Genomic DNA, 24,399 nt, shown 5'->3' with positions numbered 1-24,399 from the left:
ATGAGCGCCCCCTCCATCCTTCCATGTTTTCTGTTAAAAAATCACAAGCTGCAGATCCCTGTCTGCTCTTCTATGAGCTCTTCATAGCCCCAGTTTCTCAAAACCCAGCTGGTGATGGGTAACTCAGAACAAATAATAATCGTTTCTGGAGTTTTCTCTGCTAATGGTTTTGGGGCTGACTTTTGGGTAGAGTATTTTGTGTTTCAGACCTGGGAAGAAGGATGCTGTTTAAAAGACACTCCACTTGGTCCCTGTCAGGTCTGTTTGTCCCTCTCTACCCCCCAGGTATCAGGGGTTGTTGGGAAATTCTCTCCGCTCTTCTGTTTTCCAGAAGTCTTTGTGGAAAGTTGGTACCATCTCTCCCTTAAATGTTTGTAGAATTCATCACTGAGGCCATCTGGGCCTGGAGTTTCTCTTTGTGGGGAGGTTTTTAAGTATGTATTCGATTTCTTCACATGTGCATAGAACTGATGTTAGTAACTGATGTCATCTTTATTGTCAGTCTGCTGGAGGTTATCCCTTTTATTTTTTTAAAGCAAGAAACAGATTCTTTTCTCTTTTTTTAAAGACTCTATTTATTTATTTGATAGAGAGCAGGAAAGCACAAGCAGGGGGAGTGGCAGAGGGAGAAGGAGAAGCCGGTTCCCCACTGAGCAGGGAGCCCAATGCGGGGCTCGATGCCAGGATCCTGGAATCATGACCTGAGCCAAAGGCAGTTGTGTAAGCAACTGAGCCGCCCAGCTGCCCCTGGAGGTTATCCATTTTATTGATCTTTTCAAAGAACGAGTTTTTGGTTTCAGTGGGGTTTTTCTCTGTATAGTTTCCCCCTTTCTGTGCCATTGATTACTACTCTTTATTATTTCTTTCTTTCTCATTACTTTGGGCTTAAGTTTCTTAAGATGGATGCTTAGATCACTAATATGAGACCTTTCTTTCTTTCTAATATAACCATTTAAATTTTCTTCTGATACTGCTGTCGTTGCCTCTCACAAATTATTCGCTTAAAAATGTTTTTGAATTTCCCTTATAATTTCTTCTTTGAGCAAAGGTTATTTAGAAATAATGTTTATTTTTCAGGTATTTGTGGATTTTCCTGATAGCTTTTAATTTCATTATGGACAGAGGGATACTGTACGATTTCAGTTCTTATAGAGACCTGTTTTGTGGCCCAGAATATGAAGAAAAGCTACACGATCTGCTTTTGTTGGGTGGAATGTACAATAAATATCTCAGTTCAAGTTGACTGAGAGTTTCTTTTGGTCTTCCATGTTATCACTTATTTTTTTTTAATTGTTCTATAAATTGTTGAGAGAAGAGTGTTGAAATCTCCAGCTATGGTTGTGGATTTGCCCATTCTTTTTTCAATTCTGTCATTTTTTCCTTTATGTATTTTGTAACTCTATTTGTACGTGCATGTACACTTAGGGTTGTTATGTCCTTTTGATAAAACAACGCCTTCATTATTATGAAATGTCCCTTTTTATCTCTGGCAGTATTCCTTGTTCTGAAATCTGCTTTGTCTGACATCAGTAGAGCTGCTCCAGCTTGCTTTTGATCATTTTCTGCATGGTTTATCTTTTTTCTATTTTTTTTACCTTTACCTGTTTGTGTCTTATATTGAAATAAGTTTCTTATAGATAGAACATATGTGGGTATTGTTTTTTAAATCCAATCTGACCATCGCTGCCTTTTTCTTAAGCTCCATATTGTTCTCAGAAACAAACAAACAGACAAGCAAACAAAGATAATGTAGGGATTTAAAAAAAAACCTGGAGAAAACCAACCTATTAATCTCAGACAGATAAAAAATACCACACTCAGAAAGTTGGTAAAGATTGTTATGTAGATAGATAGATAGATAGATAGATAGATAGATAGATAGATAGATATTAAGAATTACAAGAGCTCTCCAAAATATGATAGCCAAAATGAACTATTCAGGGACATCTGGGTGGCTCAGTTGGCTAAGCTTCTGCCTTCGGCTCAGGTCATGGGTCCTGGGATCGAATCCCACATCAGATTCCTTGCTCAGCAGGGAGCCTGCTTCTCATTCTGCCTGCTGCTCCCCCTGCTTGTGCTCTCTCTCTGACAAGTAAATAAAATCTTAAAAAAAAAAAAACTCTTCAATGGGAAAGCTGGAAGATGAAAGCAGTCTCTCAGAAAGCAGAACACAAGCATTCCATGGTAGATGTTAACATACATGCATACATACAGATAGATAGCTTATGGACATGTATAAAATGAAGGGAAGGTCCCACAAGAAAAAATTTCAGAACTGTAAGACCAGTGTTTCCAAATCAAAAGAAAGTTGCAAGGAATGTCTAGAAAATGAGTAATAAAGAGCCATCCAGGATGCATCATCACAAAATTTTAAATACTAGAGATAAAAGATCCTAAAAGCTACCATTTTCCCCTCCCCAACCCCTGGTTTGGTTTTTTTTTGGTTTGTTTCTTTTAATCATTTGGTTCCTTTCACCCATTTTTCCCACCATGCCTCTTGCAACCACCAATGTTTGTTCTTTGTATCTATGAACTTATTTTTTGTTTTCATTTTATTTGCTTTAGATTCCACATATAAGAGAGATAATGGTCTTTGTCTTTCTCTATCTGACTCATCTCACTTAGGTCCATCCATGTCGTTGAAAATGGTAAGACTTCATTCTTTTTTATGGCTGAATGGTATTCCACTGTATGTATATACCACATCTTCTTTATCCATTCATCTATGGATGGACACTTGGGTTGTTTCCATATCTTGGCTCTTATAAATAATGCTGCAGTAAACATAGGGGTGCATATATCTTTCCAAGTTAGTGGTGTCTTTTTTGGATAAATACCCAGAAGCAGAATTGCTGGATTGTGTGGTATTTCTATTATTTTTAAGTGTATTTATTTATTTATTTTAGAGAGAGAGAGAGGGAGAGTGCACAAGCATGAGGGACAGAGGGAGAAGAAGAGAGAATCTCAGGCAGACTCCATGCTGAGCGTGGAGACTGACATAGGGCTTGATCTCATGACCCTGAGATCATGACCTGAGCTAAAACCAAGAGTTGTATGCCTAACTGACTAGGCCACCCAGGCACCCCTTCTATTTTTAATTTTTGAGGAACCTCCGTACTGTTTTCCATAGTGGCTGCACCAATTTGCATTCCCACCAGCAGTGCATGAGGGCTCCCTTTTTTCCGCAACCTGGCCAACACTTGTTATCTCTTATCATTTTGGTAATAGCCATTTCTAATCTCTGCCTTTTAATTGGAATATTAAGATCATTTCCATTTAATGTGATTATTGGTAGGATTTAAATCTAAGATCTTGGTGTTTGTTTTTTGTCTCACCTGTTTGTTCCCTTTTTACTCTTCTACCTTCTTTTGTTGGAGTATTTTTTATGATTCCATCTTATCTCGACGGTTGGCTTATAAACTCTACCTCTCTATTTTGTTTTGTTGTGTGTGTGATAGCTTTAGCATTTATAGTATATATCTTTAACTTACCACAGTCTACTTTCAAATAATATTTCACTTCTTCTATATCATAAAAATCTTACAACTTCCATTGCCCCTTCTGTCTTTTTTATTTTTGTCCTACACTTTATTTTCATATATGATAAACTCACAATACATTATAATCAATTGTCATATAAATAGATTTAAAATGAGAATTAATATATTTTCTATTTATCCACATATTTGATATTTCTGTGGCTCTTTATTCTTTTGTATAGATCCTAGGGCTGGTCTCTTGGTAATGAATTACCTCAGCTGTTTTAGTCTGAAAGACTCTAATTTACTTTTAGAAGATTTTTTTTTGTTTTGCTTTATATAGAATTGTAGGTTTACAGTTTTACATTTCAGTACTTTAAAAATATTTCTCCATTGTCCTTTGGCTTGCTTGATTTATGATGAAAACTCCTCCATTATTTTTATGTTGTCTCTGGGTGCTTTTTTAAAATCTTTATTGTTGGATTTCAAATTATTTTTTATGATGTGTGTTGGTGTTTTTTAAAAATTTTTTTCATTTTTCTTCTAAGTTCTTTGAGCTCCTTGCATATATGGGTATATTGTTTTATCAAAATTGGAAACATTTGGCCATATTTCTCCAAATATTTTTTCTGTTTTCCTCTTTCTCCTTTTTCTTAGTTTCTATACATGTTAGACTCCTTGATATTGTTCCATGGGTTGCTTATTCTCTATTTTTTTAAGGCTTTTTCTCTCTCTGTTTCATTTTAAATTGCTTCCTGTTGCAATGTCTTTCTTAAGGTTCCCTGATCTTCTGCTAGTGTAATGTCTGTTAATACCATGTGGTGTATTTTTCATTTTGGTAATTGTACATCTCTGTAAGTTTCCTTTCATATTTTCCATTTCTGTCCTTGTTCTGCTTATACTTTACCTTGCTGAACGTATGAATTATGTTTATCATAGCTGTGTAACATCCTTTTCTACTAATTCCAGCATTTTAGTTATTTTAGGGTCTGTTTCTGTTGATCTGTTTTTCTTCTGGTTATGGGTCATATTTTCCTGCTTCTTTGTATGGCTGGTAATTTTTTACTGGAATGCAGACATTTTGAATTTTACGTTCTTGGGTACTGGATTTTGCTGTATTTTAAAATACATATTCTATGATGCAGTTATGTTCCTTGGAATCACTGGGGCTTGCTTTTAAGAGCAAGTAATGTCTAGGGAAGCCTTTAGTCCAGGGCTAATTTGGTCCTACCACTAAGGCAATACCATTATAAGGACTCTACTTGATGTCCCATGTATTAAGGAGGCTTTCCCACTCTGGTTGTTTGGAGGATGAAGTAGCTCTGTGTAAGCTCTCAGGTGTTGGTCTACTTACTCCGTTATGGTGGTTTGTTCCTTAGCTTTAGTAGTTTCTTCACATGTATGCCCTGATCATTACTTAGCCAAACTCTTTAGAGCACTCTCTGCAGATGGCCAGAGCCCATTGTCCCTCCCTTTTTTCCCCCTCTCTCTTTCTCCATTCCTCCCCACCCTCTCTGCTTTTATGCAGCAACCTCTTCTGCATTATTTTGCCCTACAAAGTCTAGTTGCCTAGGCTTGGTGAACTCTGAACTCAGTTTCAGGTATTTTTTCCATTTGCCCTACCCCCTCCTCCAGGTCTTGGCTGAGGCTGTGAACTCCATTTACATCCTGTTATGGGACCCTGAGTCCCAATCACAGAAGCAGTCCTGCTCATACAACTTTCTGATGCTTAGTTATTATAGGGATCTGGGGTTGCTTGATATTGTCCATAAGCTTCACTGAAGCTTCAGGAATATGCTGGCATTACTAACTTGACTGTCAGGGTCAAGTCAGCAGGGTTAAAAGAACAAGTGGTCTGAAGTCATAGCTGAGAGATTCAAACTATCAGACGACAGGAAGTAATTTACTTTTGGCTTTGGAACCCAGTATTGGATTTATTTTTCTGTCCTATTGATTTTCCTAGTTCTGTTTTACTTGGATTGATGATGGAGAAGTGGAGGGGTTTGGTGGCAAGGGAGCCATCCCAAATGTAGGATTTTCCACCGAAAACCCTCCAAGTGAGTAATCCACTCACAGAAGATTGTGCATAACCAATATAGCACAGCTTGGCCTCTGTAGATGTATTATTAAGTTCTTAGGAAGATGCTGACATTGCCCACAGGCTCTAAAAATTCACTTTTAACCTATTTCCTGTCTAGGATTAAGTGGCTCCAGGATAGAAGTCAAATCCTCTTTGGAAAAGTACGTGATGATTGCGTCTATGTCCTCATTGATACATCTCACTCGATGAAAAGCAAACTGGACTTGGTGAAGGACAAGATCATCCAGTTTATACAGGTTAGATGGAGCTGTCAGGTGCATGGCTTTGGGGGCCTTTGTATCATGAACACGTCTGCAGCAGCCTTCACCTGCACTGGATATGAGAAGTGCACAGGCGAGGCTTGCACTCAGCATCCACAGGAAAGCCACATTAGAGAAAAGCTCCTTTTTGCCAGTTAGAGAATCATCAGTTCTCCTTTGCAAGCAGACCCTTCCTGGGGCATGGTCCTTTCTGTAAACACATGGGCTGCTAAGGGAGTTTCAGTGTCCACTGCTCCAGGTTTCCTCTGTCCTGAAATCTGTGGGATGCACACATCTTCATTGTTTCCCAGATGCTCTTCAGCTCAGCATTTTTATTTTGATTTCCATTATTTATTAGTGGTGTTGCATGCACCAGCCCCAGAACTGATGTGCGGGGGGAGTGTAGGCTGATGGTTAGGAGCTTCTAGTTCTTATTCTATCTATGCTGCCTCTGAGTTGTGTGACCTGAAGCCGACTGCTTTCCTAACTCCTGGTCCCCACACCTACAGATGGGTATCCTGGTACTGTCACTAATTAGTGGTACAATGGGAGTGTTACCACAGACAGAAGAGCATTGTGGGGAGTGTTCGCAAGTGTGAAATACAGGTTTTCATTTGATAAACCTCTGTTGGAGAAATATGGGCTGGTAGAAGGCAAGTGAATAGATGTGTAACCAAATAATAACCTTCACGAAAACATGATTACCACAACGATGACACCATTTTGGATGTCTCTTCTTTAAGCAGATTGCATTGACTGTGAGTATGTGGTATACCGTCGATGCTGGTATTAAAGACAACAACATTTAATGTCATATAATATATAAAAACTTATGCATGTATGGGACATATATAATATATTCATGTGTATATACATTTGTAAAAGTGTAATCTCCAAACCGTGTAAATTTTATTGAAATATTTTTTGTACTAGAAAAGATTTTCTCTCTCGAATGTAATTTTTAGCTTTCAGAACTAAAAATAGGTATCATAGTGATCGAATTTATCAAACTATGACCTGTCTTAACCTTTTCTAACATCTGAGTGTTGTTAGGGTTAAATAATAATTTTCTCTTACAGGAACAGCTGAAATATAAAAGGAAATTCAATTTTGTGCAGTTTGATGCCCAAGCAGTTGCCTGGCAGGAAAAACTTGTTGAAATCAATGAAGATAATTTGAGAGGAGCTCAGTCCTGGGTTAGAGACATTCAGGTAAGAAAGATGGAGGCTGGGTCTGGGAGATGAAGCCTGACTTGGTCCCCTACTGAGGTAATTCACGCCATGGAAATTCTTGAGAAAGGTCTCTGAGTGCCAAGATGGCAGGGGTTTCACACACTCATTTTGTTTACAATGGTCACATTAATCTCAGCTCATGAGTCACTATCTTAACATTTAGATAAGACTTTATTCACAACGCACCATCTCCAGAGCTGCCCTTGGCTCAGATCTCAGCCCCTTTATGAAGATAAATTTCAAAATTTATTTATTCTGTACTCAAACCTTCGTATTTGAGATCTTTCTGAAACCTCATTATTGTTTCAAATAATATATTGCAGCTATTTTTAACAGTGGGTTTTGTTCCAAAGTGGTGAACTGGTGGAAACACACAGAGAGAAGCTGGAGAGGGCAGCAGCAAGATACACTGAGAAAGTGAAATAAATTCTTCAGGCCTGCCTTTTACTTGGAGAACTTTAAAGCTACCCCTCTTGGCATTTATACAGACTACTAGGAAGGAATTTCCTTTCCTTAAATTTTCTCTTGTCTTGAACTTATCTTAATTTTTTAAAAAGTTCTTTTCCCAGAACCATATAGCATTCCAGATATTTGAGATAACGCTAAAATTGAAACTAAGGACTCTTCTCAAAAAGTCTGATGTAGATCGCAAACATCTTTTTTTTTTTAAAGATTTTATTTATTTATTTGACAGGGAGTGAGACAGCAAGAGAGGGAACACAAGCAGGGAGAGTGGGAGAGGGAGAAGCAGGCTTCCCACTGAGCAAGGAGCCCGATGTAGGGCTCGATCCCAGGGCTTGATCCCAGGACCCTGGTTTCATGACCTGAGCCAAAGGCAGACGCTTAATGACTGAGCCACCCAGGCACCCCCCACAGACATCTTTAAAATAGTTTGGTGCCTGCGTTTTAAGTCCCAGATTTGACAGGAAGCCACAAGTGGACATCAGTGGACTCCTTGACTATTGCTTATGCTGCTGTCATTGGGATATACGAGAGTTCCCTTGGGATTGGTTTTTTAAAAAATGGGAGAAGGAAGAAATATATTGTACAAGAAATAATGATGCCTGTAAGATCTTGATCTAACTGGCCACCTTATCCTGGGGAAGAATATTCAATTCATATCCAACTTGATAAATTTACTGTTTTAACCAGTGAAGTTACTTGAGTTATATGCTCCCTCCTTTTACAGACTATATGTAATAGTTAATTCAGAGCCCACTAATTTAGGGTTCATCATAAGAAAATATTATATATGTAATATCATTAGATAAAAACATTAATGGGGTGCTGCTTTATACAAAAATCACTAATGAATAGAATGAGTCATCTAAATGGCTAAAAATCAAAGTATGATTCTGTTCTCTTCAAAAATCTTCATGGGGGGGTGTCAGAAAAAGATGGCAGAGGAGTAGGGGACCTTTTTTCAGCTGGTCCCCTGAATCGAGCTGGATATCTACCAGATCATCCTGAACACCCACGAAATCAGCCAGAGACGTCGGAAGGTACATCTGGATCTCTACAAATGAACATCTCCAGTGCTGAGTATTGAGGTACAAAGCGGGGAGCCATGAATCTGAGCACAGATATCAGAAGATAAACGGAAGGGGGAGGGAGCCACCGCGCTCGGGCACCGAGAAACAGTAGCCACCTGCACTGGGGAGCGGGCAGGACTCTTGGACTGGCACCCGAGAGAAAGCAGACTGAGACCGTGAGCCTGGGAACACGTGTGCAACCAGACTGAAAACTGGAGGTCTGGAGCACGCACTTGAACTAGACTGAAACTGGGAGCTCGGGAGCCCACGCACGGCCAGACTGAAAACCGGAGCTACGGAGCACTCAACGGAATCAGACTGAAACCAGGAGCTCAGGAGCAGACGCGCATCCAAACTGAAAACCGGAGCTCCGGAGCGCACACTCAAACTAGACTGAAACCGGGAGCTCAGGAGCGCGCGCGCAACCAGACTGAAAACCAGCGCTCTGGAGCAAGCGTGAACCACACTGAAACAGAGAGCTCGGGAGCGCGCACAGGAAACGTGGGCGGCTGGCGGTGTTAGAAGCACAAAGGACAGAGACATGCCAGCCCTGAAAGCGAGGGCTGGGAGAGTGGCAATGGGGTGCACAACCCAGGACGCTGCGGGGATTTTAGCAGCACCAACAGAAACAGTTAAAGTGGCCAGGAGATCTCAGTGGAGAGCAGACTGAGATCTCTCTGTTCTGAGACAGAGGCTAGGATACGGCCACTGATGCTCTGACTCTCAGAAGAGGCACAGAAAACCGCCAGGGAAAGCCGCCAGAGAACAAAAGCCCAGAAATACCGGCTCACATTGTGCCCATCCCCATCCCCCCTCACAGGGGATGGGGCAACTCTACTCCAACAGGGTTGCCTGAGTATCAGCGTAGCAGGCCCCTCCCCCAGAAGGCAGGCTGAAAAATCAAGAAGCCCACTTCTGTTAAGGTCCCTATAAAACAAGTGCACATTGCTTTGGTCCTGGTCAATTATTTGGGCTCTGTACATCCCCACAACCTCTCCTCATCAAAATGAGGAGGAGGAGGAACCTCCAACAAAGAAAAGATACAGAGTCTATGGCCTCTAGTACAGAATAATGGATATGTATATAACCAAATTGTCAGAAATGGAGTTCAGAGTAACAATGGTCAAGATGATGTGTAGGCTTGAAAAAAATATTAATGAAAATATTAACGAGAATATTGAATCTCTAAGGGTGGAAATGAGACTGAATCTGGCAGAAATTAAAAATGCTATGAATCAAACGCAGTCTAAACTAGATGCTCTGACGGCCAGGGAAAATGAGGCAGAAGAACGAATTAGTGAATTGGAAGATGGGATGGTAGAAGAGAAGGTAAAAACAGAAACTTGGCTCAAAAAAATCCAATCTCAAGAATGTAGATTATGGGAGATTACTGACTCAATGAAATGTTCCAATGTCAGAATCATCGGCATCCCCAAGGGGGTGGAGAAAGAGAGAGGTCTAGAAGATATTTTTGAACAAATTGTAGCTGAGAACTTCCCTAATCTGGCAAAGGAAACAAGCATTCGTGTCCAAGAGGCAGAGAGGAACCCTCCCAAGATCAATGAGAACAGATGCACACCACGTCACATCATAGTGCAATTCGCGAATATTAGATCCAAGGATACAGTCTTGAAAGCAGCCAGGGGGAAGAGAATTCTCATGTTCAGAGGGAGGAACATCAGAATAACGTCAGACCTGTCTACAGAAACCTGGCAAGCCAGGAAAGTTTGGCATGGTATTTTCAGAGCTCTAACTGAGAAGAACATGCAGCCAAGGATCCTTTATCCAGCAAGGCTGTCATTCAGAATTGACAGAGAGACAAGGACCTTCCAAGACCAGCAGAAACTGAAAGAATATGTGACCACCAAGCCAGCCCTCCAAGAAATATTAAGGGGGGTTCTATAAAAGTATAAAAGACCCCAACAGTGATACAGAACAGAAATTTACAATCTATAGAAACAAAGACTTCACAGGCAACATGACATCATTAAAATCATGTCTCTCAATAATCACTCTCAATGTGAATGGCCTAAATGCTTCCATAAATGCCACAAGGTTGTAGATTGGATAAAAAGACATGACCCATCCATTTGCTGTCTACAAAAGACTCATTTTGAACCTAAAGATACATCCAGACTGAAAGTGAAGGGATGGAAAACCATTTTTCATGCCAATGGACCTCAAAAGAAAGCTGGGGTAGCAATTTTCATATCAGACAGATTAGATTTTAAACTAAAGACTGTAGTTAGAGATACAGAAGGACACTATATTATTCTTAAAGGATGTATCCAACAAGTGGATATGACAATTATAAATATCTATGCCCCCACCAGGGGAACAGCAAGATACACAAGCCAACTCTTAACCACAATAAGGAGACATATAGATAAAAATACGTTAATAGTAGGGGACCTCAGTACTCCACTATCAGCAATAGACAGATTACCTAAGCAGAAAATCAACAAAGAAACAAGAGCTTTGAATGCCATACTGGAACAGATGGACCTCATAGATATATACAGAACACTACACCCAAGAACAAGAAAATATTCTTTTCGAATGCGCATGGAACTCTTTCCAGAATAGACCATGTTCTAGGTCACAAAACAGGTCTCAACTGATACCAAAAGACTGAGATTATTCCCTGCATATTCTCAGACCACAGTTCTTTGAAACTGGAATGCAATGACAAGGAAAAATTTGGAAGAAACTCAAACACTTGGAAACTAAGAACCATCCTGCTCAAGAATGATTGGGTAAACCAGGTAATTAAGAAGGAGATTAAGCAATTTTTGGAGACCAATGAAAATGAAAACACATTGGTCCAAAAACCTATGGGACACTGCAAAGGCAGTCCTAAGGGGAAAATACATAGCCATCTAATCCTCACTCAAAAGAATAGAAAAATCTAAAATGCAGTTTTTGTATTCTCACCTCAAGAAGCTGGAGCTAGAACAGAAGAACAGGCCTCACCCACACACGAGAAGGCAGTTGATCAAGATTACAGCAGAGATCAATGAATTAGAAACCAGGAGCACAGTAGAGTAGATCAACAAAACTAGAAACTGTTTCCTTGAAAGAATAAATAAGATCGATAAGCCACTGGCCAGACTTATTCAAAAGAATAGAGAAAGGACCCAAATTAATAAAATTATGAATGAAAGGGGAGAGATCATGACCAACACCAATGAAATAGGAAGGACCATTAGAAACTTTTATCAACAAGTTTATGCCAATAAATTAAACAACCTGGAAGAAATGGATGCCTTCCTTGAAGCCTATACACTACCAAGACTGACACAGGAAGAAATTGATTATTTAAACAGACCTATTCATTATGAAGAGTTTGAAGCAGTGATCAAAAACCTCCCCAAAAACAAGAGTCCAGGGCCTGACGGATTCCCCGGGGAATTCTACCAAACATTCAAAGAAGAAATAATACCTATTCTCCTAAAGCTATTTCAAAAAATAGAAACAGAAGGAAAACTACCAAACTCATTCTATGAGGCCAGTATTACCTTGATCCCCAAACCAGGCAAAGACCCCATCAAAAAGGAGAATTACAGACTGATATCCCTGATGAATACAGACGCTAAAGTTCTCAACAAGATCCTAGCTAATAGGATCCAACAGTCCATTAAAAGGATTATCCATCAGGACCAAGTGGGATTCATCCCTGGGACGCAAGGGTGGTTCAACATTCGCAAATCAATCAGTGTGATAGATCATATCAACAAGAAAAGAGTCAAGAACCATATGATCCTCTCAATAGATGCAGAAAAAGCATTTGACAAAATACAGCATCCTTTCCTGATTAAAACCCTTCAGAGTGTAGGGATAGAGGGTACATTCCTCAATCTCATAAAAACCATCTATGAAAAGCCTATAGCAAATATTCTCAATGGGGAAAAGCTGGAAGCCTTTCCCTTAAGATCAGGAACACGACAAGGATGCCCACTCTCGCCACTATTATTCAACATAGGACTAGAAGTCCTTGCAACAGCGGTCAGACAACAAAAAGGGATAAAAGGTATCCAAATCGGCAAAGAAGAAGTCAAAATGTCTCTCTTCACAGATGACATGATACTCTCTACGGAAAACCCAAAAGAATCCACTCCCAAACTATTAGAAGTTATAGAGCAATTCAGTAATGTGGCAGGATACAAAATCAGTGCGCAGAAATCAGTTGCATTTCTATACACGAATAATGAGACTGAAGAAAGAGAAATTAGGGAATCCATCCCATTTACAATAGCACCAAAAACCGTACGTTACCTTGGAATTAACTTAACCAGAGAATTAAAGGATCTATATTCTAGAAACTATAAATCACTCTTGAAAGACATTGTAGAAGAAACAAAAAGATGGAAAAATATTCCATGCTCATGGATCGGAAGATTTAACATAGTTAAAATGTCCATGCTACCCAGAGCAATCTACACTTTCAATGCCATCCCGATTAAAATACCAAGGACATTTTTCAAAGAACTAGAACAAATAGTCCTTAAATTTGTATGGGAACAGAAAAGGCCCCGAATCTCCAAGGAACTGTTGAAAAGGAAAAACAAAGCTGGGGGCATCACAATGCCGGATTTTGAGCTGTACTACAAAGCTGTGATCACAAAGACACCATGGTACTGGCACAAAAACAGACACATAGACCAGTGGAAAAGAATGGAGAACCCAGAAATGGACCCTCGGCTCTTTGGGCAACTAATCTTTAATAAAGCAGGAAAAAACATCCAGTGGAAAAAAGACAGTCTCTTCAATAAATGGTGCTGGGAAAATTGGAGAGCTACATGCAAAAGAATGAAACTTGACCACTATCTCACACCATACACAAAGATAAACTCCAAGTGGATGAAAGACCTCGATGTGAGACAGGAATCCATCAAAATCCTAGAGGAGAACATAGGCAGCAACCTCTACGACATCGGCCAAAGCAACCTTTTTCATGACACATCTCCAAAGGCAAGAGAAACAAAAGGTAAAATGAACTTGTGGGACTTCATCAAGATCAAAAGCTTCTGCACAGCCAAGGAAACAGCCAAAAAAAAAAAAAAAAAAAAAAAAAAACTAAGAGGCAGCCCACAGAATGGGAAAATATATTTGCAAATGATGCTACACATAAAAGACTGGTATCCAAGATTTACAAAGAACTTCTCAAACTCAATACGTGAGAAACAAATAAACAAATCATAAAATGGGCAGAAGATATGAACAGACACTTTTCCAATGATGACATACAAATGGCTAACAGACACATGAAAAAATGTTCAAAATCATTAGCCATCAGGGAAATTCAAATCAAAACCACACTAAGATACCACCTTATGCCAGTTACAATGGCAAAAATGGACAAGACAAGAAACAACAAATGTTGGAGAGGATGTGGAGAAAGGGGATCCCTCCTGCCTTGTTGGTGGGAATGCAAGTTGGTACAGCCACTGTGGAAAACAGTGTGGAGGTCCCTTAAAAAGTTAAAAATTGAGCTACCCTATGATCCAGCCATTGCACTACTGGGTATTTACCCCAAAGATAACGGACGTAGTGAAGAGAAGGGCCATATACACCCCAATATTCATAGCAGCGTTGTCCATAATAGCTAAATTGTGGAAGGAACTGAGATGCCCTTCAACAGATGACTGGATTAAGAAGTTGTGGTCCATATATACAATGGAATATTACTCAGCTATCAGAAAGAACGAGTTCTCAACATTTGCTGCAACACGGACGGGACTGGAGGAGATAATGCTAAGTGAAATAAGTCAAGCAGAGAAAGACAATTATCATATGATTTCTCTCATCTATGGAACATTGGAACTAGGAAGATCGGTAGGGGAAGAAAGGGATAAAGAAAGGGGGGGTAATCAGAAGGGGAAATGAAGCATGAGAGACCATGGACTCTGAGAAACAAACTGAGGGCTTCAGAGGGGAGGGGGGTGGGGAATGGGATAGGCTGGTGATGGTTAGTAAGGAGGGCACATATTGCATGGTGCACTGGGTGTTATACGCAACTAATGAATCATCGAACTTTACATCAAAAACCAGGGATGTACTATATGGTGACTAACATATAATAAAAAAAATTTAAAAAAATGAAATGTTCTCACCAAGAAAAAAAAAAGGGATAAAAGATATCCAAATTGGCAAAGAAAAAGTCAAACTCTCTCTCTTCACAGATGACATGATACTCTATATGGAATACCCAAAATACTCCATCCCCAAATTACTAGAACTCATAGAACAATTCAGTAATGTGGCGGGATACAAAATCAGTGCTCAGAAATCAGTTGCATTTCTATACACGAACAATGAGACTGAAGAAAGAGATATTAGGGAATCCATTTCATTTACAAAAGCACCAAAAATCATACATTATCTTGGAATTAACCAGAGAGGTAAAGGGTCTGTATTCTAGAAACTACAGATCACTCTTGAAAGATACTGAGGAAGACACAAAAAGGTGGAAAAATATTCCATGCTCATGGATCAGAAGAATAAACATAGTTAAAATATCTATGCTACCCAGAGCAATCTACACTCAATGCCATCCCGATCAAAATACCAATGACATTTTTCAAAGAACTGGAACAAACAGCCCTTAAGTTTGTGTGGAACCAGAAAAGGCCCTGAATTGCCAAGGAATTGTTGAAAAGGAAAAACAAAGCTGGGGGCATCACGTTGCTGGATTTCAAGCTACTACAAAGCTGTGATCACTAAGACAGCATGGTACTGGCACAAAAACAGACACATAGACCAATGGAACAGAATAGAGAACCCAGAAATGGACCCTCAGCAATATGGGCAACTAATCGTTGACAAAGTAGGAAAAACACCCAGTGGAAAAATGACAGTCTCTTCAATAAATGGTGCTGGGAAAATTGGACAGCTATATGCAAAAGAATGAAACTTGACCACTCTCTCACACCATACACAAAGATAAACTCCAAACGGATGAAAGACCTCGATGTGAGACAGGAATCCATCAAAATCCTAGAGGAGAACATAGGCTGCAACCTCTTCGACATTGGCCACAGCAACTTCTTTCATGACACATCTCCAAAGGCAAGGGAAACAAAAGAAAAAGTGAACTTGTGGGACTTCATCAAGATCAAAAGCTTCTGCAGAGCCAAGGAAACAGTCAAAAAAACTAAGAGGCAGGGGCGCCTGGGTAGCGTAGTCGTTAGGCATCTGCCTTCGGCTCAGGGTGTGATCCTGGCGTTCCGGGATCGAGTCCCACATTGGGCTCCTCCACTGGGAGCCTGCTTCTTCCTCTCCCACTCCCCCTGCTTGTGTTCCCTCTCTCGCTGGCTGTCTATCTCTGTGAAATAAATAAATAAATAATCTTAAAACACAAAGAACTAAAAGGCAGCCCACGGAATGGGAGAAGATATTTGCAAATGACACCACAGATAAAAGACTAGTATCCACGATCTACAAAGAACTTCTCAAACTCAATACACAGGAAACAAATAATCAAATCAAAAAATGGGCAGAAGATATGAACAGACACTTTTCCAATGAAGACATACAAATGGCTAACAGACACATGAAAAAATGTTTCAAATCATTAGCCATCAGGGAAATTCAAATCAAAACCACATTGAGATACCACCTTACGCCAATTAGAATGGCAAAAATTGACATGGCAGGAAACCACAAATGTTGGAGAGAATGTGGAGAAAGGGCATCCTTCTTACATTGTTGGTGGGAATGCAAGTTGGTACAGCCACTTTGCAAAACAGTGTGGAGGTCCCTCAAAAAGTTAAAAATTGAGCTACCCTATGATCTAGCCATTGCACTACTGGGTATTTACTCCAAAGATAACAGACATAGTGAAGAGAAGGGCCATATGCACCCCAGTGTTCATAGCAGCATTGTCCACAATAGCTAAATTGTGGAAGGAGCCAAGATGCCCTTCGACATATGACTAGATTAAGAAGATGTGGTCCATATATACAATGGAATATTACTCAGCCATTAGAAAGAACGATTACCCAACATTTGCAGCAACATGGACGTGACTGGAGGACATCATGCTAAGTGAAATAAGTCAAGCAGAGAAAGACAATTATATGGTTTCACTCATTTATGGAATATAAGGAATACCAGGGAGATCTGTAGGAGAAGGAAGGGAGGAATGAAGGGGGCGTAAACAGAAGGGGGACTGAACCACGAGAGACTCTGGGAAACAAACTGAGGGCTTCAGAGGGGAGCGGGGTGGGGGATTGGGATAGGTCAGTGATGGTTATTAAGGAGGGCATATATTGCATGGAGCACTGGGTGTTATACGCAAATAATGAATCATGGAACGCTACATCAAAAACTATGGATCTACTGTATGGTGACTAACATATTAAAAAATTATTATTAAAAAAGGAGTCTTCATTGAAGCTCTCTTGCTTGCTTAATGAATGTGCAAAATTTATTTTCAAGATGACCAGATTTCTCTATATTCTTTTGACTGGCTTCACTGAGGAATCAACCCAATGAATTCAGGACTACCACTCAGGTGTGCTGACATTGCCATGTGCTGGTGTCAGAGCAGTGATTCCTCAAACAGGCATAGCCAGTACTAAGGTCAGAGGAGCACAAGGTGGAACAGAGTCAGCCCAGTATTTGGTGGTGGGGTCTGGCTCATGGCTTCTGGATGATCAGGGAAAGGAGCAGGTGCAAAAGAGGCACTAAGTCCTGACCATCTTTCCTGTGACTCTCAGTCTGGCTTTCTCCTACCTTTTCTACCATCTTTTTTTTTTTTTTTTTTTTTTAAGATTTTACTTATTTATTTGACAGAGAGAGACAGCCAGCAAGAAAGGGAACACAAGCAGGGGGAGTGGGAGAGGAAGAAGCAGGCTCCTAGCAGAGGAACCTGTTGTGGGGCTCGATCCCAGAATGCTGGGATCACGCCCTGAGCTGAAGGCAGACACTTAATGACTGTGCCACCCAGGAGCCCCTTTCTACCATCTTTCAACATTCCCTGAACAGTGGGCTTGTCAGCAAGACTATTGAGATGGGGCTCAGAGAGAAGAGTTGTACTGTTTACCATCTGAGCTACATTTCTGCTACCCAAATGCTGAAGGAGTTTTTTGGTGTGTGTGTGTGTGTGTGTGTGTGTGTGTGTGTGTGTGTGTGTGTGTGTGTGTGTTTTAACTTTTTAATTTGAAATCATTTTAGACTTACAAAAGAGTGTCAGAGATAGTACAGAGGCTGTCTGTATTACCGTTCAGGAAGCTTCCCTTAATGTTAACATCTGACATAACCATAGTTCAATTGCCAAAGCTAAGAAAATCACAGGGAGCACCTGGCTGGCTCAGTGGGTAGAGCATGCGACTCTTGATCACAGGATCCTGAGTTCGAGCTCCATGTTATGCTTAGACACTGCTTTAAAAAATAAAAAAATAGGGTCTATTTAAAACAAAACAAAAACCAAAACTAAGAAAATCACATTGCTTCATTCACAGACTTCATTCAGAGTTCATTAGTCTTTCTACTAATGCTACTGTTCTGTTCCAAGATTCAATCCAGGGTCACATTGCATTTATTTTTTTTTTGAAATTTATTTATTATAGAAATATAGTTGACATACAGTTTTATATTAGTTTCAGGTGTACAGCATAGTGATTCGACAATTCTATACATTACTCAGTGCTCCCCACAGTAGCTGTAGTCACCATCTGTCACCATGCAAAATTATTACAAACATTTACCCACTAATTTTAGCATTCCGTGGTAGATCTTCTCTACAGCAGTTTTTACTGTGCTGTTCTAATGGTGACTTTCTGTCTCCTCCATTCCTTTTAGATTTATGTGTGAGAATTCTTTTGTAACTTTCCCCTTTCTCCCTTTTATTTATTCATCAATCATATTTATTTCATTATGGATTCATGGATATTGATTTACTCCTTCAGTAATAATACTCTTGCTATTTATTAAACATTAAAATAAATAAATAAATAAATAAATAAATAAATAAATAAATAAAAAGAAGTCAGACTTTCCTGAAAGATTTGCCCTCAGATTTACGACGAGTCTAATGACCTTTACCAAATAGTTAAAGGTGCAGTGACTTTTTTAACAGTTTTGTAATTATTATTGCTATTTATTTTGTTACTAAACTTGTTCCCACTTTGGCTATTGGGAACTCTTGCAGGTTTCCCCCAGTGTCCTTCACATATGCATCTAGCTTTTTATTTTCTTGAATAATTCCTTACTTTCTGGTGTTATGAGAATTTTCATGATCATCTTCTATTTTCCCAGCCTCAACCCTGGAGTTTACCACATCTCCAAGGAACCCTTGTTTCTTTTATTAGAGAATGGTATTTATAAACCCAAATCTGGGCATTGGGGTATGCTTATTGCTGCTACCGGGACTCTAGGTCCTCTCAGTGGAGAGAGATGGGAAATATATGTATAATAGCCCATAAACATCTATATTCCTCTATCTATTTATCTGTATTTTCATTAAAAAAAGAAAAAGAAAACCATGAGTTCATACTAATACCTTTTGCACCAATCCAGAGCCACAGGATATATTTGTAATTAATGTATTTGCTTATTTGTAACTTCTTTGTCAATGAAAAGCCTGATTCTCATTATCTGTAATGTATTTACTCATTTGTTCAACCCTAGCATACATATAACATAGTTTTAGAATTTCTAACCCATACTCTGAGAGGCAAATTAATCAACTGGAATGCACTGTTTACAGGTAGTTCTTTCTCTCTTTAGACTTATGTTATCCAGTCAAAAAAACCTGTTTTCTAAAGTTATTAAGTCAGGTACTTTTTACCCAACTACTGCAGTGTGTTTATGTCATTTATTAATATGTTTGTTTCCCCCATATTCTATTTGAATTGTATTTTATTTTGTATACAGCACTCTTTTTGGCATATAAATCTATGGGTTTTGACAAATGCATACAGTCATATATTTACACCTCTCTGACCAAAGACACTGGGAAAAGGTAGGCCCAGCAGAGATCTAGTGAGAATCCCTAAACTCTACTCCACAGCCCAGGGCCTGGCACATAGTCCAATGCACCAGAAGCAGTAGCAATAGTATAGCATCCCTATTCTTCAACTCAGATCCTATCAAATGGTAGGACAGCAAAACTCCAGCTGCCCAGTTACCATTTTGCAACCCAAGTGTGGTGGGTAGTCTGACCCACTAGAAACAATGGCAGCAGTAAGGTCCTTGGCCACCCTTGCGCCCATGCCAGAGCACTGTATGAGTGGTCTGATCTGTTGGCAGCAGCAACAGTAGCGACATCCCAGGCAATCTCAGACTGCACTCCCCACATGGGGTATGGCCAGGTGGTCCCATACAAATGTAGCAGTGCCAGCAGCAAAGCCTGGGGCATTTCTAAAACCAGGTCGCCTGTAGGTGGTGTGACCTGCTAGCAACAGCAAAGTCCCTGACTGTCCCAGCTTCACAACTGGGGCACCAATGGGAAGTCCAATCCTGCAACAACAACAAAGGCAAAGCTTTGTGTCTTCCTGCTCTCAACTTAGCAGTATAAATAGAGTCAGGCTCAGCAGCTTCTGCTTGTACACCCCAGAAGGTCACCTAGCACCATTAAGCAGCCCAGAAACGTGCTTTTCCTGGGCTTCCTACAGACAGCACCAAATAGGAACTGAGTGGGAGCCCCAGCAGCACAAGAAGAACAAAGCAGACCAGAATAGGATTGTATGGGGTAGAAAATTAAATTGTCATTGGAACTAAAGCCCACAAACATAGGCTAAAATAAACACGCTAAGCCTGAACAGGGCGACTGCCTGCTAAATGACATTTTTGTTGTTGTTGTTCAACCAAACCCATACTTTATTCACATTTTCTCAGTAAATGACATTTAAATGGGAATAGTCTCCTAATATAGTAACCAAATTGTCCAGGACATAAAAAAAATCACTCATCATACCAAGATCCAAGAAATCCACATTTGAATGAGAAGAACAATCAACTGATACCAGTACGAACAGAGCCTCAGAGATCTCTGGGACAGTAAAAAAGAGGAAATATTCATACCATCAGAATTCTAGAAAAGAGTGTGGGACTGGAAAAGTATTCAAAGAAGTAATGGCTAAAAGCTCCCCAAATTTGGTTGAAAACATAAAAACTATAATTCAAGAACCTAAGCGAACCCCAAACAGGGTAAAACTGAAGAAATCCATACCATGACACATTATATTTAATCTTCTGAAAACTAAAGACAGAGAAAAATCCTAAAAATAGCCAAAGAGAGATAACACATAAACTATAAAGGAACACCAATTCAAATGACAGCATTTTCTCATCTGAAACCATGAGACTAGAAGGAGGTGGCACAACATTTTTCAAGTGCTAAAAGAAAAGAACTGTAAGCCATGAATCATCTTTCTGGTGAAAATATCCTCGGGATTGAAGGAGAAGGAAAACAAAGAGAATTTGGTGCTGGGGGACATATCCTTCAAGAATGGCTAATGGAAGCTCTCCAAATAAGAAAGCTTGGACCTTCAGAAGTAAAGGATAGTAGAATGGGTGGGTATAAAAGTAAACATAGTAGAGAATCTGTAACCTCCTGGGTTGCTTTAATCATGTTTTATGGCTCAAGCAAAAGTTTAACACCATCTAATGCGGTGTGTAATAAATATAGAGGAAGTACTTCAGACAAGGAACCTAAATGGAACGGATAGTTTTTACACTTAACTTGAAGTGGTAAACCATCAGTATGAGGAGGCTGTGATAAGTTACACACTGCATTAAGAAAATACCTAGAGCAACCATGAAGCACACTACATAAAGCAACACACTTAAAAACATTACAAATAAATCAGAATAGAACACTAAAAAAATATTCAAATAATCCATAGGAAGGAAAGGAAAAATAAGACACATGAGAAACAGAGGAAATACACAGAAAACAAAAAAAGGGAAGCTTGATTAAATATCAGTAATTACATATAAATGGTCTAAATATACCAATTACATGACAGAGATTGGAGAGTAGACAAAAACATGGTCAACTCTATGTGGTCTGTAAGACACTCCCTTCAAAAGTAACACAGGTCAAAAGTAAAAGGATGGGAAAGATACATAAATGCTAATTTTTAAAAATCTGGAGTATATATGTTAATATCACATAAAATAGACATTAAAGCAAAGAGAACTACAAGAGACTTAATATGATAATAAAAAGGTCAATCCAACAAGAGGATAACAGTCCTAGTTACACTCGTGGTGAGCACAGAACAGCATATAAACTTGTCCAGTCATGGTGTTGTACATCTGAAACTAATGTAACATTGTGTGTCAGCTGTACTTTAATTTAGAAAAAAGAAGACAGCAATCCTAAATGTGTATGCACCAAACAACAAAGCTTCAAAATACATGAAACAAAACCAGATGGAGTCAAAAGAAATTATAGACAAATACAGCAATTCTACTTGGGGCTTTGGTACCCCAGTCTTAGCAGTTGATAGCATTACTAAACAGTCAGCAAGGATTTGGGAGAACTGAACAACACCTTCAACTAACCATATCTAATTAACATTTATAGAATGCTCCACACGCCAACAGAATACATATTCTTTTCCAACACACATTGACCTTTCATATAAATAGACTATATCTTGAGTCATAAAACAACCCTTAACAAATTTAAAAGAATTGAAATCATACAGTATTGAGTCATACAGATGTCTTGTGAATGTAGTGGAATCAAACTAGAAATCAATAACAGAAAGACACCCTGAAAATCTTAGAACACTTAGAAATTAAAGAACAGGCTTTAAATAATTCACAGATCAGAAAGGAAATCACAAATAAAATTTTAAATTTCGTAGAATTAAGGGCATCTGGGTGGCTCAGTGGGTTAAGCATCTGCCTTTGGCTCAGTTCATGCTCCCAGGGTCCTGGGATCGAGCCCTCATCGGGCTCGCTGCTTAGTGGGGAGTCTGCTTCTGCCTCTGCCCCTCCCATCCACTCATGTTCTCTCTCTGGCTCTCTCTCTCTCTCAAAAAAATAAAATCTTAAAAAAAATGAAATTTCATAAAATTTAATGAAAATTAAGCAAAGCATGAAAATGTGTGGAATGCAGCTAATACAGTGCTGAGGAGTAATTTAATGCACTAAAGCCTACATTAAAAAAGAGGAAATGATTTCAAATCAATAACCTATGTTCTTATGTCAAGAACCTCTGTCTATCTTTTCATGGATGTTTATATAGCAGACAGCCTTGGAAAGTAGCAAAAGGTAGCATGCTTATTATCCAGTATAAAGATAGTATCTAACTCCAGAACAAAGGACAAGCATGCTTACAGTCCATTATAGAATATTCAGTTTGCCTAAATTCAGGGTCCCTCTCCTTTAACACAATCTACTGTGTATGCAAGTGTCACTTAACCCTCTTCCCATCACTCAGGAAACTGGTACAAAACAAAACAAAACAAAACACCCCCTGACATTCTGGCTACTGCTATTGCTGTGAGTAGTAAAGTCCTTTGTTGGTGACCCAGGAGTCTTGGATCTTCTGCCAGCACTCATGTTAGTTTGCAAGTAAGGTAAAATCTCAGGCCCTTCACAGCTTTTGATGTATATTCATATAAAAACCTGTAAGCAAACGTTTGTAACAGCTTTATTTATAAATGCTTAAAATGGGAAATGGCACAGATGTCCTTCAACAGGGAATGGATAAACTATTTTACATCCATCAATAAAAAGGAACAGACTCTTGATTCATGAAATAGCTCGGATGAATCTTAAATGCATTTTGCTAAAGTGAAAGAGGCTCAACCCAAAAGGCTACATACTGTGAGGAGGAGGTAGAGGTTGAAGTCCAGCTTCCCCACTTGGACCCTGAGGGGTAGAGCCCCTCAGTGCTGCTGGGTAGGAGTGGACACTGTCAGGCCAGGAGGACTTGTCACATTTGGTGGGCATGAGAGTCTTGGCTCACCACTTGGCCTTCTCTGCCACCACCCTGGGAGCATCAGGGCATTTTATTTTATTTATCCTACTTGACCTTCTTGGGTCCATGGGTTTATATCTGTCATTGTTTTTGGAAAATTCTCAGCCATTCCTTTTTTCAATTATTTCTCCTATCCTGTATTTTTTGTTGTGTTTCCAATTATGCACATGCCAGACCATTTGATATCATCCTACAGCCCTTTGATGCTTGTTTCTGTTTTGATTTACTCTTCGTATTCGTCTGCATAACTGCGTTTTTGATTTTTAGTGTTTCCATTCAGTTATTTCTTAAGGTTTCCATCCCTCTGCTGAAATTACCCAGCTAGTCTTCAGCATTGTTCACCTCTGCCATTAGAAATTTTAATGTGTTATTCATAGTTGTTTTAAATTTTCTTTCAAATAGTTTTAGTATCTGTGTCATACCTGAATTTGTTTCTGATGAGTACTTTGTATCTTGGTAGTATGTTGTTTCTTTCTTTTTAATATACTTATTTTTGTTGTTGTTCTTAAGAGCTAGACGTCATGTGTAGTATACAGACACCAAGATAAATATTATTTATGTCTGGAAATGAGCATACCTTTCTTTTGGGGGGGGAGAGGCATAAACTTAATCTAGTCCAGAGCGGGGCTAGGTTTGAGGTTTGTTTGTTACTGTTACGTTCAGTGCACATGCCCCTCAAATTCTTGTGGTGGTACTTGGGGGGTGATGTGCTGGAGACTTGTTCTTCACTGTCTGCTCCACTCCTAGATTTTAATTTGCCCTTCACGTTGGGCCTCAGAGAGAGTCTGTCTCTTACAAGTTCCTTGCTGGTCACTCTTTGTAGGGGAGTGCTGGGGTGGGTCTTCTCTGAATGAGCCTTCATCTTAGGCAGG

The 24,399-nt window shown here is 39.5% G+C and overlaps 1 protein-coding gene across 6 annotated transcripts in view; it reads left to right on the top strand.

Annotated features, from left to right (window-relative positions):
* VWA3B (von Willebrand factor A domain containing 3B) overlaps positions 1-24,399 on the top strand; it is a 218,793-nt gene that overhangs the window by 97,314 nt on the left and 97,080 nt on the right. For all 6 annotated transcript variants that reach the window (XR_015725134.1, XM_045771786.2, XM_045771785.2 and 3 more), the window contains exons 11-12: positions 5,678-5,816; positions 6,899-7,030. Coding sequence is in view for 5 of the 6 variants with exons in the window: in XM_045771786.2 (XP_045627742.2) it covers positions 5,678-5,816; positions 6,899-7,030 (271 nt within the window). In the remaining variant the exon portion in view is untranslated. The remainder of the gene's footprint in view (positions 1-5,677; positions 5,817-6,898; positions 7,031-24,399) is intronic.

This window comes from Ursus americanus, chromosome 7 (genome assembly GCF_024610735.1).
Source record: "Ursus americanus isolate L20-20 chromosome 7, mUrsAme1.1.p, whole genome shotgun sequence".
Classification (NCBI taxonomy): Eukaryota; Metazoa; Chordata; class Mammalia; order Carnivora; family Ursidae; genus Ursus; species Ursus americanus.
Note: the sequence above shows the minus strand (reverse complement) of the source record. Positions and strands in the feature narration are given on the sequence as shown.